This window comes from Myxocyprinus asiaticus, chromosome 27, assembly GCF_019703515.2.
Source record: "Myxocyprinus asiaticus isolate MX2 ecotype Aquarium Trade chromosome 27, UBuf_Myxa_2, whole genome shotgun sequence".
NCBI lineage: Eukaryota > Metazoa > Chordata > Actinopteri > Cypriniformes > Catostomidae > Myxocyprinus > Myxocyprinus asiaticus.
Window position 1 is genome coordinate 33883496 of NC_059370.1, and position 16708 is coordinate 33900203.

The 16708-nt window shown below is 33.3% G+C and overlaps 1 protein-coding gene across 2 annotated transcripts in view; it reads left to right on the plus strand.

The window, feature by feature from the left end:
- cplx2b (complexin 2b) overlaps positions 1–15148 on the plus strand; it is a 33208-nt gene extending 18060 nt beyond the window's left edge. For both annotated transcript variants that reach the window (XM_051658323.1, XM_051658324.1), the window contains exons 2-4: positions 1848–2003; positions 8332–8507; positions 11693–15148. In XM_051658323.1, coding sequence (XP_051514283.1) covers positions 1973–2003; positions 8332–8507; positions 11693–11890 — 405 coding nt within the window. In that variant the 5' untranslated portion in view covers positions 1848–1972 and the 3' untranslated portion in view covers positions 11891–15148. The remainder of the gene's footprint in view (positions 1–1847; positions 2004–8331; positions 8508–11692) is intronic.
- The last annotated feature ends 1560 nt before the right edge of the window (positions 15149–16708 follow it).

Below are 16708 nucleotides of genomic sequence, written 5' to 3' on the forward strand. Positions count from 1 at the left end.
TACGCTGGATCTAACATGCATTTTCACTGCCTCATGTTTTTATATTCTAAGTATATCATTGAATACTGTACATGGCATCACATCTCTGTCTATAGGCTATATACATAAGTGGTGGGTGAATGAATTGCAGGGTAAAGGTACATCAAATAAAATTAAGTAAATAAATTAATAATAATTAAAATACAAATACATTTTTCCCATCTGAATCCATACATTAATTTCAAGATTTTCAAATTGCAGGTTCTGCTTGCTGTACAATGTTCACACTCCATACAAAACACTCCAAATAAATAAATTGTTGATTATTGTTATTTGCACAGACACCAGTATTCATACTGATATTTATACATCTCAAATTGATGCCTATCAATCCATCATTCTTTATATAACATGTAATACGCGTGTGCATGACGTCATCGTTTTCACAAATTCACGTTTTTGTATGTTTACACGGAGACGATAACGGCATCATTTTCAAAAACTTGCTCATTGAAACCCGTTTTCAAAAGTTTGCATTTTCAGGCCCCAAAACACCATTGTCGTGTAAACGAACAGCCAAAACGCATAAAAAGTTTTCAGTTTTTAGTTGAAAACGTTGTCGTGTAAATGGCCCTTAGGCTACCAGTGCCTCGACTTTACAGCTAATTAGCCAAAAGACAAATATAATTAACTTGTGTCTTGCTAACATGCATGACTCATGAGCTACTAGCTAATGTAATAAATTAGCTAAAGTTTAGCTAAGCAATATATCATGGCCATACAGGCTAATGTACTGTACTTAATGGAGACACTACAGGTGAATACAGTAAAATTTGTGTCTAATAACGTCATCACAATCGCCATATTGATATGCAAATTAGGCGTTAACTAATTAAAATGCGCTAATTTGTATACATTTGACAAGGCACTGCAGGTGAATAGGATAAACAAAATAACTAAAGCATATCACCACAGAACTTCCCCAGTTAATGACTTACATCAAGAGTCTTTTCCCCTTAAATGTTATGTTTAAATATGCAGATTAGCTTGTTTTGGTTAATTTAGAAGAAATCTACAGATGCAAACAGACGGAGGTAGAGTAGAGACTTAAAACAAACACCATCTAACTGAGTATTTTGGAAGTTTTCTTTCCATTGGATTAAAAGAAGACATGGAAGCAAAATAGACCAAAATCTCAAAATTGACCACTACATGAAAAAAGTGTCCTGCCTTAAACAGTAACTTCATAATTTTGATTGTAGGCTCCTCATCTAAAATGATTTATTGCCTTGTACAAAATAAACAAATTATTAGTGAAACTATGTCCCTCTCCTTGGTGCAGTCATTTATTCTAAATATATACTTGAAACTAGTAGCATAGAAAACATGCACGTTGTGGCATAGTTTCCTTTGCCTGCTCTTGTGATAAACCTAGTGAATACTAAAGAAGACCATGGTCTCTGTGTGAACTGATTATATTTTAGAAATCTGTTGAGTATGAAACAATTGCGTGAGTGTGAGGGAATTAAAATAATTGGTAAGGAAGTCAGAGTTGTGTTAATATATTTAACGTTTTGTTTAAAAAATATATTTTTAAGTAAATAATTATGAGAAGTGCCCTTTTTTCCACTTGAGCCCCTGCCCCCCAAAATGTCTGTGCATGTCCCTGATTACATGTATTGTTCACACATAAGAAATGATGGTTCTTTTTGGAGATTGCTTGACCTGGTAGAGAGCATTTTTTAATTTCAGCTCCAATACTGATGGATGATGGATGAGGTCATATTGCTACTGTTGTGATGATATTAATGAAATATCAGTGTTTCTATATGACATGCTGATCATCTTTCCTCCCTTTTTTCCAATAGGTATAAAGGATTCATCAGGACACATAAGATATATACACTGTGGTGGATCAACATAATCAGGATCACAGTTAGACTAAATGCAACATTCTCTTTAGCTTTAAGAGGACCAGATATCTGAGTGCATCATGGATTTTGTGATGAAGCAAGCACTGGGCGGTAAGTGTCATACTGTCGCCATTTCTGTGCAACTGAGAGATATGCATGATATACATTTTTGCATATCACATGGTGCTGTTTCCACAAAATACTGTATAGAAAAAAGTGAGCGGTTTGTAAGTCTTGATCCAAATGTCACTTTGCTAATCTTGCAAGTTTGCGGGCACTCAAGGAATCCAAAGTCAGTGTCTGCATTTGAATGGGTTTTGCATTTGAAACATGGCAGAAATTGATGCATAAAATTCCACAGAGCTGAATAAGGGTTTAAATTCAACTACCTATATGTTGCATAGGCAAAGACATTCTTCAAATCTGTCAGCAATATTTATTTATTTATTTTTTTGCAGTCCATACAGTTGAACAATAACAAAACAAAGCATTTATTGATTTGGATATACAGTAGTTTCACTTTATTTGATGGGCAGTGTGTATAGGTTATATATTTGCTTAGTCTCATGAACATACAGTACGTTGTCTAAAGGTCAGTGAGCCCTTAAATCAATTTCATGATTTGGTTTTATCAGCTGACTGACTATGGGCAATAAAACTAAATGCATTTCTCTGCCGTCAATTCCCTTGAGAGGTCCAGATGTAGCTGACCACATGATGACCTTCTATGTGAAATGTCTTCAAGCAACATAGATTGTGATTTCACTGCACATCATATTTTACATAGCTCCTTTGATGTTCTGCACAGATAAGACCAAGATGTCAGATTGTGATTATGAATTGTGAATTAGAAATTTGAAAGAGGTAATTAATGCATAATATAGACTTTTTTTTTTATCACCATCAAGCTTTTAGGTTTATATAGTGCTTGCCCTTTTTAATCAATTTTTTATTATATTTCATTTTAAATGGTTGTACAGTGTGACATGTATTTTTAAAGTACAAATATTCCACATATGTTGTCTTTCAATTTATATGATGTCATGAAAGCTGTATGGTTAATAATAAAAAACATAATTAGTTATTTAGTTATAAATAGTTTTAGATGGAGTACAGCATGTCACAATGCAGGAGATGTCTCATGGGTATTTCATATTAACTACCTAAAGAAAGCTACAGTATGTGTAGCTTACAGTAGCACTTTTAATATATATATATTTATATATATATATATATATATATATATATATATATATATATATAAACACTTTAATAGGTAAATATACCTTAAATTTGATCTCATGGTCTACAAATGTTCATCAAATGTGTTTTTTATTGTGTATGGAGCCATCTCTTTTAAAACAGACAGACATTGCTTAAATTCTGCTCATTTAAGCTTTGAGGCAGTGGAGCATGATTTACCCATGAAAGACATCTATTATTAAACAGACTTACAGTAGCCAGATTTTCTCAACCCTTGCAAATTATTCAGAAGCATATAGTATTCTTTCAAGCTCCCACAGAGAAGGTGCACACTGCCCTTCCAGTTCAGCAGACTGTAAAATACGACTTTCATGTTTGGTCTGTTTGTGTGAACAAGGTTTAATAAAGGAATAAAAAGGCATAAAGAAAAGAAAAACATGAATTAATGAATGTGTTCCAGGATTACCCTGTTTATATTAATGTTAATCTATCTACAGATGAGCAGTTCTTGTGATATTTCAGCCCACAATAAGCAATAAGCACACAAAATATGTCCGGATATTTTATATATAATGTTTGTTTTAGAGACTTTATTAAAGGAATGTTCCAGGTTCGATACAAGCCTATGTTTAATACAAGTTGAGCTCAATAGACATTACTTTTACATACTAATGTCGATTACCACAAACAGTAGTTTTAACTTGCCGCATGATGTAAACATTATACGGATTAACATGATATTAGTATAATAAAATAAGGATTTATCGTCAAGGCCTTTACCAGATTAAAGGTCTGCCAATATTGCGTCATCATGACAATAAAGTTGTAATGTTTGATAAAGCTTTGATTTAAAAAAAAAATAATATATATATATATATATATATATATATATATATATATATATATATATATATATATATATACATACATATATATATATATACACTATATGGCCAAACGTTTGTGGACACCCCCTTCTAATTAACGAATTTGGTTACTCCGTTAAATCCAGTAAAGAAAAATCTTAATGTTTCTTTATGTAATGGCTTGGGCTTTGTGTGCTTCCAAATTTGTGGCAACTGTTTGGGGATAGCCCTTTTCTGTTCCAGCATGACAATGCCCTTGTGAACAAAGTGAGGTCCATAAAGAAATGGTTTACTGTGTCTGGCGTCGAAGAAATTGACTGGCCTGCACAAAGCCCAGACCTGAACCCCACTGATCACTTTTGGGGTGAACTGGAACAGCAACTGTAAGTCAGGCCCCATCGATCTGACCTCACTGATAGCCTTTTGTCTGAATGAGAGCAAATCCCTGCAGCCATTTTACTACATACAGTATAGTGGAAAGCCTTCCCAAAAGAGTGGAAGCTATTATTACAGCAAAGGGGGAAATTGATGCCTAAGGTTTTGAAATCAAATTTTCATCAAGCACAAACTTTTGGCCATATAGTGTGTGTGTGTATATATATATATATATATATATATATATATATATATATATATATATATATATATATATATATATATATATATATATATATATATATATATATATATATATATATATATACTGCATATAAAAGGATGAATCAAAAAGATGAATCAAAATTTTGTGGTATTCAGTATTATGCCACAAATGCTGTTGATTGAGCTTAACTTGTAACTCAACATGCCTTTAAAGGCTAGCAGTGCTGGTATTATGAAATGCAATTGACCTATTTTACTACTACTATACTGTTATGAAAGAATTTAATTAATATGCTAATTTGCTAAGCTCTGATAAGTCTCATATTATTAAGAATTAGGGCTTATCCTGAGATATTGGAGTACAGTTCCAGCCGTGGTGTCATGGTTAAGTATAGCCCAGATTTGCTCCTCCATCCGTAACATCACTGCTGTTTGTGCAGAGTGCTTTGATGTAAAGCCATGGACAATCTGATAAAGGGAGGCAATTCTTTTGCTATGTTAACCATCCTCTATGTGGCTTCAAACATGACAGCAGGACTAAATTTGGTGACCTACATCTTCACTTAAAGCACTCAGGAGCGGCAGTTGCATTGTGCTTGTAGAACAATCCGTGTGGCAATTCATTGTGAAAATGCGACAGATATTTACCTTAAGTTTTTTTATTTGTACAGATGGCAGTGGAAAGGACACACTGAAGCTTGTTTTAGAACCATCAATTTATTTGACAGATGCTGTGTATGTATCTTCTGCTCTTTTCAGTTTTAATAGATATAGAAGGTGCCAAGAATGAGCTTGAACAGCTGTTAAATGTGAAATACTATATGCACAGTGCCCCTTAAAAGTATTTGGAAACCAAAGCCATTTTTTTAATTTTTTTTTTTTATGTATGATTGTTATTGCATTTGATAAGAAAATATCAAACCAAAGATGCCTGACACACATAGAAACAAGCACACACACACACACACACACACACACAGTTAAAAGCCACTTAAAGAGTACATTGCCACTCTCCCCTTGAATGTCCAGAGTGTTAAATGGTAGCAAATAAACACAGGTGAAGGTAGTGTATAGACTTTGACAGTGGATTTCAAATGCACTCTTGTGCATAATAAATGAGCAACATTAATAATAAATGAGTGAAAGTCTTGCATTTGCTTGTAGAGACACTAGACACATTGCACAAAGCCATTATACAATTGATTAATTGATTTAAAGCATGAGTATAGCATTTTGGTAACACTTTACAATAAGGTTCAATTTGTTAACATCAATTAACAACATTAGTTAACATTAACTAACAATTAACAATACTTTTTCAGCATTTATTAATCTTAGTTAAGGTTATTTTCAAAATATTCAAATACAATTTTTATAAAATCAATAGTTGGTTTTGTTAACATTAATTATTGCAATAAGAACTAATATGAACTAACAATGAACAATTTTATTTTTATTAACTAACATTAACTAAGATTAATAAATGCTGTAATATATATATATATATATATATATATATATATATATATATATATATATATATATATATATATATATATATATATTTGTTATTAGTTTGTTCATGATACCTAATGAATTAACTAATGTTAACGAATGGAACCTTATTGTAAAGTGTTACCAGACTTTTTTAAAGGGATAGTTAATAGAAATTCTCTTATCATTTACTCAAGAAAGTGAATGACTTTGTTTCTTCTGCTGAGCACAAACAAAGATTTTTAGAAGAATATCTCAGCTCTGTAGGTCCATACAATGCAAGTGAATGGTGAACAAAATGTTAAAGCTCCATAAAGGGCAAAAGCTCCAAAACAGCACTCCACTTCAGTTGTTTAATCTTTCTTCTGAAGCGATCCAATTGGTTTTGGTTGCGAATAGACCAAAATATAATTCTTTTTTTTTTTTTTTTTTCACTATAAATAATGACATCAGCATTCACCTTGGCAATTGTGATTTCTAGCTCGATTACACTTCTTAGTGCCAATACATGGATAAAACCACTGGAGTGGAAAGAGGAAACACAGAGGAAACAATAATGCTGCAATCACCTTGCAAGAAATCATTTCTTAAAGAGCATCTCTGGCTTTATGAAAAAAGTGGAAAAATCTGCCAGTACCACAAAGACAAATGAGACTTACAGGTATAAATAATTGCTTATCAGGTTTTGCTTACTATGTGAATTTATCTTGTTTTAGGGATGTTAGGATATTTTTACTGGAAAACAAGTCAAAGATATTTATTAAGAATGTGATTTTCTGCTGCACACCACATTTTGTGCATATAGCTTAATTATGTACTCAGGGTTGGTAATTAACCAAAATGTCCATGAAAGAAGATGATCCAGTTGAGTGTATTTGTAACAGTTAAAAGGACAGGCAAGGAGGAGGCGGGAACTGGCTGAACAGTCAACGTAAAGTTTAATGGTAAAACTCAACTTAAAACAACATAAAACATAAGGCGTGCACAGACACATATGCAGCGCGGCCACGTGCATCGCTCTCTCTCGAACTTCCTTCTCCGGCCCCCCCTTATCTTGCTCTCCCGCTGATCATCTGTCACATCACAATGGAGTTGCATTGTGGGATATGGAGCTGCCTCAAGCATCAGAGTAGGCTCACTCACTCGGTCAGAATCGAGGGGTTGAGGGTCTGTCAGTAGAAACTTCCCTCGCTCGCTTAACGAAGTGGAACGGACTTCCAAAATGGCGGTGGGGATTCCCCCGAGGGGAAGTGCTTAGGGGAGTTAGCGAGTGGATGTTAAAAGTGAAGTAGAACGCAGCCTGATTCAGTGCCGGCTGTGCACCCTCACAGCCCGGCCACACTCTCCTCCTCGTCACGGTATTTAATTGAACCACTTAATTGCTGCTACGTCTTGCTGAAGGTTTGGCAATTTTTATGGAAACTAAAGATTTGAAGTCATTTTATATGTAGTAAAGTACACTGTAAAAAGATATTTCTACCTGATCTAACCCTTAAAAATTAGTTTTGTTGGTGTAACATTTAGTCTTCGGGTTGATTTAGTGATGTTAAATAATATTTTAGACTTGAGTTCATTTAGATATTACTGTATGACAAAAAAAATGATGTTAACTTTTTTCAGTATAGTGATAGACTGATATGTTGGCCATGCCGATTAATTGGCCGATATCTGGCCATTTTGAGATTATTAACATTGACTGATTTTCTTTTTAATTTTTTTTAGGGAATGTTGAGTAAATACTGTGAAAAATAAGTGTTTTATTTCTGAACATTTCTTTAAATCTCTTTGCCATAATTTTTTTTTATGTATATGGATTGTTGGCATGATACTTTTGTGTAGTTAACATGTCCTGTGTTGAGACAAACTATTACTCCATCTAAAAACATTCTAAAAAAATGTTGGTAATTCTTTTACATTTATTATTTTACTTGCAGCTTGTATTAATGAAAATATTTCATGGAATAATTAGTTTGTCACACAATAGTACCATTTAAAATAAAACAGTGAAATGAAAAGGGTGATTGAAAATGGTGAAAAACCTACAAGAAATGATGACCTAAGTTATACACTTTCCAAATTTTTTACCTAAAATAATAATGTTGATTATATGGGCCATCAGCCACACTGCTCTTTAGGTAAAAGTATCAGCCATTGAAACTCCATATCGGTTGACCACTAAAAATGCAAAGCCCACTGGCTTCTGGCTTCTGCAAGTTTGTGAATAAGATTTATCGTGAGACATGATGGTAGTAATATTTCTTTGCTTATATATACAGGGGCCACCAAAGACATGGGGAAGATGTTAGGTGGAGAAGAGGAGAAAGACCCAGATGCCCAGAAGAAGGAGGAAGAGAGGCAGGAGGCCCTGAGACAACAAGAGGAGGAGCGGAAGGCCAAACATGCTCGCATGGAGGCGGACAGGGAAAAGGTCAGACAGGCCATTCGAGATAAGGTAAGCTTTTTACATTTCCTGTGACAGCTGCTTATTCTATTAAGACCACACAAAATTAGAACAATTGGTAAACATAGGGGCCCTTTGCTAATTACTAATCAATATCAAACTAAAACAGGATAAAGTGATTATTCTATTATAACAGGACTCAATGAGTTATGTGTGTGTGGAAATGCCACATCAAATAAGAATCTCCATTACCCTTTTAATAAAATGTCACATTTGCAGGAGACCTTAATGCCAGCTAATTACCGCAACTGAACAGGTCCTTCATAAAGGAATAAAAAGCTTCATGCACAGTTTTCCTACGCATGGTTTAATGTTAGTCAGAATCAACTGTAGAAGCACCATGACAGCATATGGACATGTCATAATCTCATTCAGTCAAGAGTGGCAGAGAAACTGATTAGTCCCAGACAGGGTATATGTTTTCTAATTTAACGCTGCCCCCTTAAATTATTTTGCCAGTTCATGAATAATTTATTTATTTGAAAGAATTAAAAGAGCAGTTTCATGTCTATCCTTGTATTTTTCATCTGGTTGAGGTTGATAAGAGTTTTAGAAAGTAATTAGTAATAAGTAATTCAGTTACTTTTCAGACAGAGTAATTAGTACAGTAATCTAATTACACTGTAGAAGATGTAATTAGTAGTTTGTAATTAATTACTTTTTTAGAGAAACTTACCCAACACTGGTCCCAGATGACTTTGAGGCCAGTATGATGATATCTGAGCTTTTGAGCATTAGTGTGCTTGCATTGGGAAAAAAATATAAAGTATGTGAAAGTTTGGACAAATGTACAGTATAAAAGTAAATAATGAATATGAAACATAAAAAGCATTTTATTATTATTATTATTGAGCTTAGATCTTGAAATGCAGAAACGGTCTTGATAAATGTCTTTCCATAACTAACTAACTAACAGTGCAGTAAAGATGCCACTACCATCTGATTGAGTTAAAATAAGGTTGGCACCAAAGGCGTAGGTTTGGTTTGAAAGTTGGTAGGGACATATTGAAAGGAGAATATTCCAAATGTTTGTATTAAGAAAATGCGAGAAAGTCAGTCTGGTAATATAGGCAAAATAACATTATTACCTTATATAACAAGTCTCATTTTTTATTTCTTTGCCCCACCATGTTAAATATTAGTTTTGTTTTTTTAAGAATTTCTAAAGAATAAAAAAATGAAGAACTGACCACTAGGGCTGCACAGAAAGGAGGTAAAATGTGATATGCGATAAACTTGGATAATGTGACAGCGATATGTGATGCAATAACCCTAAGATTAATGGGTCAAAATCAAATGTTATCTTTTTCAAGAAGATTTACCTCGAGAAAATGAAATCCAAAGGACATGAAGTGACATTCTGTAAAATGTATTATCCAGCATTAACCAAATGGAAATCTAAACAAAGCGTAGATTAAATTAACAATTTGCATGTGCAAAATGACATCACATGATAAACAGATATGGGGAGAGTGGAGCATTGACATTTTTCCCCACTTTCTGCTTTTCAACTCCCCTTACTACCACATAATATTTTCTCGTATTGCTTATTTACATTTTTATCTGAAAAAGCCTCCTGAACAAAGTAGGCCTAGTTGGCTTAGGCTCCAACTAATGATTTTTTTTTTTATCACAAATGCCTTATTTTATTGACTGTGTATAGATAATATTTTAATCCCAATGTTCTTCTCCAATGTGCAAAATAAAACATGTATTGGTAGTTATAATAGCATCTTAAAATCCTGAACCTCTGACACAATCGTTCAAATTTTCCTCAAGAGGGCGCTCATGAAAAAGCAGAATCCTCCATTGGGCAGCATGCAAAACTCAGAAATTTTTTTGACTTTTAGACAGGAAACATTTGTATGTGAGATGCTTCTGTTCTTCCCGCTTTGTACGTGATTCGAACCGGCGTCTCCGGCATGGTATGCGGGTGCGCTAATGAGGAGGCTAAAGGATACAGCCCCTAGCGCATCTCTTGAGGTCAGGAGAGTGAGGTTTATACATACTGCACAGCTATCTATCAGCTGGCCACCATTACACTCACCCCCCTAAACCTCACTCCCATCCGGGTCTTGTTCTACCCACTCCGTTTGGGACTCAAACCGGTGTCTCCAGCATGGGAGGCGGGTGCGCTAACAAGGAGGCTAAAGGCTACAGCCCCTGTGAGGTTTATACACACTGCACAGCTATCTTTCAGCTGGCCACCGTTACATATGCTTATTTAAATCTATTAATTTCAAGGATTGGAGGTAAGATACCAATGGAAATCCGCCTGTGCAATCTCCAGAAATGTAAAAAAATTAAAACAAATCTTACAAACAATTGTGATTGGTGCATCCTGAACAGTGCTGAGAAAAGTAACAGGTACCACATGACAACACCATTAATAAGCTGCTTCAGAAGAGGTAGGACAATTATTTACACATGATTAATTATATTAAGGACCTTTAATGGTTTCTAAAATGAAAATAAATACATAGTATAAAGTCATAGTATTTTTTTTTGTTTTTTTTTTTTTGTGGTAAAATTGCCTAAATGTTGGTCGAGACATTTCCGGTTTTCTGAAAGTTGATGGGGACATGTCCCTATCATCCCTACCTTAATCTACACCTATGGCTAGCACTGCTAATCTGTTTTGGTAGTTTTATTACATTTAATATTTTTTTATAAACCCTATTATATTATATTATATTATATTTTATTATATTATATTGGTTGATGGGTTGTTGTCTAGAGTAGGCCAATATGCATATGTTCAATGTTATGAAGGAAAAAAAAAACTATATATTGATTTCTTAAACCACTTTTTGTATAGTCTACTCTAATCAACACTTTACTCATCTGGCACAATAATGTAATACAATTGTAATTAAATTTAATTGAATATTTCATATTATCTTAATTGTTATGTTTATATATATTATATTTATAATTATTTCAACTATAAAATTATTTCCCAGCAAAAATGTGGACTTTCTCCACAAAAAATGATGTATGCGATTAATCATATTATATAATATTATATTATATTATTGTATATGTTCCAGTATATAAAATTATATATCAGGTTAATTTGTTCCCATAAGCAATATATATACAGCTACAAGAAATTACATTATTGCACTATGTGATATCCCTCTTCTCCCATTGCTGGACTTTGTTTGTTTATATAGTATGGACTAAAGAAGAAAGAAGAGAAAGAAGCTGAAGAGAAAGCGGCTATGGAGCAAGCTTGTGAGGGCTCCCTTACCCGCCCCAAAAAGGCCATTCCAGCTGGCTGTGGGGCAGACGACGAGGAGGACGAGGAGAGCATTCTAGACACCGTTCTCAAATTCCTTCCTGGACCTCTGCAGGATATGTTTAAAAAGTAACATACACAAAGCTGTTTGTGAAGAAAGATGGGTGATGGGGGGGATTTTTGCCAAACAGGTGAAAGGCTTTTCGCCGCCTTGTCGGAATTTTATTTTTACCTTTCTACGAATAGAATCACAATTCATAACCCAACAAACGTTTTGTCTTTTCACTGCCATTCAGGTTCAAATTGTTTACACTTTCTATAAATCTTTCTATTTGTTTACTAATGCATCACCAGGGTCTCTGATACTTTGAAAATGATCTGCCTTGGGTACTCATCGATCAGCCCCACACAATTACAGCACATTCCAAGATGTTGATATTGAGCTCTGGCACTGGGTATATGATGGTTCTTTTGATTAAGTAACATATTTATTTATTTAGCTATCTTTTTTTTGTTTTTCTTTTTCTCAACCTGTAGACTCTCTAATGAGATGCAGAGTGGCTTAAGGGCACTTTAAAAGCAGCAGCTTGATATAATTTTTCCTTTCTGCACATAAAATGTTGTCAGTGAAGTGTAGAATGCAGCTGTTATGCATCAGGTCAAGATTCTACTATATGAGAAAATTAGTGGGTTTTATGTTGCTAATGATACGATAGCCGCTGATATACTTTCTTAGTTGTGCCATTTTTGACCACTTGAATGCTCAAATGGTTTACAGCCTGGCAGTTCACTTTTATCTGTTATGTATTGTTGTTTAGCTTTTTTTAAACATAATTTTCTCTCTCATAGTTTTTTATTGTAGTGTGAAAAAGAATTTGGCATGACCACAAGTAACATTCACATTAGCCTTGCCAGCAATGATACCATATCAGGAAAAGCAACAGTTTATCTTTTTACAAACTGGACCAAATCACTTGTACAGTTAAGAGTCATTCAGAATGATTCAGGATCTCATAAACAAGAAATTACAAAGAATCTAGAGAAGTTTGTCTTTTGAAGTCACGGCACATTTTCACTGCCAAAACAGATGAACTGATGTTTGATTACTCACAAATGACAATCAGAAACAAGCACTGTAAATCTTAGATAGAATAAATGATAATAATAATATTACAGCCGGTCTCATAAAAAAAAGAAAAAAAAGAAAAAATGTGTTGTTTGTAGATTTTTGTGTCAATGATTGATCAATCTGAAATGTTATTTCATGCATATGGAATTAAAACTGTGGATATTGGTAGATAGTTTCACAATATGAGAATGCCTGCTGTACCTGTACCATCAGAATTGTTAAAAGAAAGACCTGGCTTTTAATGTGCTTTTAGTACAAAGTAGGTTATTGTATATGTTAATGTAAAAAAAAGCCTAAATGTAAAATAATGAATTAAGTGTTATTGCAAAATTTGAGGAATTATTTTAGCAGATTTTATTTCACAAAGAATAATTAAGAAAAGAAAGATGCATGAACTTCAATCACAATAGTAAAAACATACCAAAGAGAGAATGATCTTGAGCAAATGTCATATGAACACATCTAGTAAAAGTTAAAGGTACATGTACTGTGCAATGCTGATAAAGCATGTTAAATTATTTTTTTCATAATAACACTTTCTTATATCTTAAAAACAACAATCATTCTTGCCTGCTGCGAAACAGAACTATAAACATGATAATAAGTTGCTTACAAAAAATGCTAGCTCATGTTTGGTCCAAAATATCCATCTTAGTGCTGGTAAAGTCTGATGTGGGGATGCAAATATAATCATTTGAGGCTTTTTTTATTGAATTATTAATGTTTTTAAGCATTGAGTAAACACTGCCATTTGATAAACACATTGGACACTTATTTCAGGGGATGGTTAAATGTTTACATAACTGTTTATTAGTACTGGTGTAAAGAGTCAAGCTCATTTTGTAAAGTAATGCCCAACTGGGGATTGTATTGCATGATATATATATATATATATATATATATATATATATATATATATATATAACCCTATAGATAAGTTTACATTTTTTCCATTACACATAACTTAGTAGTTGTATGTTTTCCAAACAATCAGATAAAAAATGTGTCCCTTTTTTAAACTACGATAGGAGAAAACTACAGGAATGTATCCATACCCATTAGGCTGGTTGTTCTGATCATAATGCCTTTTAAGATTGTGAAGTTTATTTAAAACATCTTAGTAAGAACAGAACGACATACTTAAGAATAACTCATCATGTTAATTTTAGCAGTACAGAAGTAATTTTTATTTAATTAAATTTTTTTATTAAATTATAAAGAAAGAATGAGATTGACTTTTTAATATTTGTAGTGCTGAAATGTTTTTTTCACTAGTCAAAGCCATATTGTTAGATTGCAATAATTAATGAAAACATAATACATAGGTAAATCACCTTGTAGTCAAGCATCTGTTTTCTGTAAAAAAAAAAGAAAAAAAAAAGGCATAAAATATTGATATCTATTTAATTTGTCTTTAAACTCTTCATAGTTCATGTCAGAATGTGTATATACTGTATATAGACATTTCCGTAGAAAGAGAATCTTTTTAAAAGATTGCTATTGTTGTAACATCTTCTCTGTGTACTCTATGTGTTCTCAATGTAAGTGTGTTTTTATGTGTGTCTGTACGTGTTTGTGCTGTTATTTCACGTCATACCTGTTGATGTCTCTTAAATCGCACACTCAGAGCAGGCTGTGCCCGCTGTCATGGAGATGGTGGAGTCAGGATGTGGGAGTTCATGTATGCATGCAGTTGAACTTTGCATTAAATACCAAAATAGAACATCAGGTTGTCACATGTTTATGTATTACTGTCCCTGCAACAGAAGCTGCATCCTTTATCCAGGTCTCCAGGGCTTGGATCCCATCTGTTTAATGGGATATTATGAATTTATCAGGCCTATCTTCAGGGTGTTAGCTACTGACAGAACTGAGTGATCATTTAAAAAGAGATGGTATTGCTAAACTAGGACAATTTCTAGTCGGTTATCCATTGCAACTGATCTCTGACAAAACAAAAGTGATAATATTATATAGTTGTACTTCAAGTATACCTCTTGACATATATGACATCCATGCAATGTGTCTTGGAGCATCCTTTCATGAGACAGTCCACTTAAGTTAATATTCAACCTAACACACTTCTATTTTGGGGGCCACTATATAATTAGTTTATTCACTAATTTCAGAACAGTTTAGGTGTCAATTCTCCTTTTATTGATACTTCCATCTTGTCATATGTATCACAGTCACATTTGGATTATTATTTTCATGTACTTTTTTTTACATGAGCATTACATAATAAACAACTGGGTAAAAGGGCTGACTGTGTTGATGATTCTCTAAATTTTAGGATGCTATTGGACTGTAGATGTTCAGTAGCATGAAATTAAACCTTGGTTTTAATCTTGTTAATTTGAAAAGGTATATTAATGATGAGACCTGGAGAATGTGTCTTTCCATTGGTTTATCATATTAGGAAATTACCTGAAAAGTACACTTAATGAACACTGATGCACCAGTGCAAATAGTTCCTTTAAACATCAATGTGTCATCGCTTTGTTCTAGTTTAGATGCTTTTCTCAATAGTGGCTATCAATCAGTGTTTGGACTTTGCAAGTATTTGACAGATGATTAGTGTACTGTATATCAGGTTATGTGCTTGAATATTTATTTCTGTTTGGATTTTCATATTCAACCAAATACAGACAAATTATTAAAGACTTACATGCTCTCATTTCATGTCTGGAGACAAACAGTAAAAGAGTCTGTGGACAGGACTATGTCTTAGATTTTCATTATGACTATGTCGATGTCTCTTCATTGGGGTTGGAGTGAACACTTGCATGCTTTAATTTATTCAGAAATAGAAGGAAATGAGCTATTTGTTTTAATTTATTGACTGTGTAAGCATGGTACTCTTAAAAATGTTAAAAATGTATTTAGTTTTGTTTTCTTTTGGGCTTATATGTGCATAAATGAGAAGAGATTTATGAATTGCTGCAAAAATTCAAATAAACGTATTAATTTACTGTAACATCGACCAACTGCACAGGGGAGTTACAGTTGGAAGCTTATGACATCTAGACATTTCATAGTCCAACATCACATTGTCATGAATTAATCGGCAAGCAAATCCCAATGACTGAAGCTATACATATGCCATTGATTTATGTTTTGGACATGTATCTATTTTGAGAATATTTTAAGTTGCTTTAGTTGGTGACACAATTTTGTGACAGTACAGAATGAAATAATGAGTATTTGTTGTCAGGGACCTGAAAGGAATTTCAAACAGTTAACCTCAATTTCAAACAGTTTCCTAAACATCTGTAAATTTCTGGTATATATGATATAGTATAAGACTCATTTTTATCCTCTTTCTGTGTGTTTGAAGCTTGGTTTCTAAAAACAATTTTAGAATGTTACTTCTTTAAAAGCAATTACAAACCAGACAGAAATGTTTACTGCATCAATTATGATTTTATGATGAACTCTGGGTTAGAAAAAATAACATACCGACTCTTATTTCAAAATAATCCTAATTTAAAACAAACTCATAAACCTCACTGCAACCCTTCAGCTTTATCTAATATGTTTGGTTATGTCTCTTAAAATTGCAATCGCATTGCATTTGTTATTTATAGCTAACAAAATGTAATATAATTCCTTTCCATTGCATTGTTTATTACATAAACGTATGCATTTCAAATGGGACTGGTAAAGGTAACAATGTTATCAGAAAAAAAGAGTCACAATCCGTATGAGGTTTCTGATCCAGGGTTAGAGTGTGGAGATTGTATAGTGAGTTTCTTTTATTGCACATTGCGTAATACATCTGTCAAACTATGTCACTGTAAATCTGTTATGAAACAAAATGAC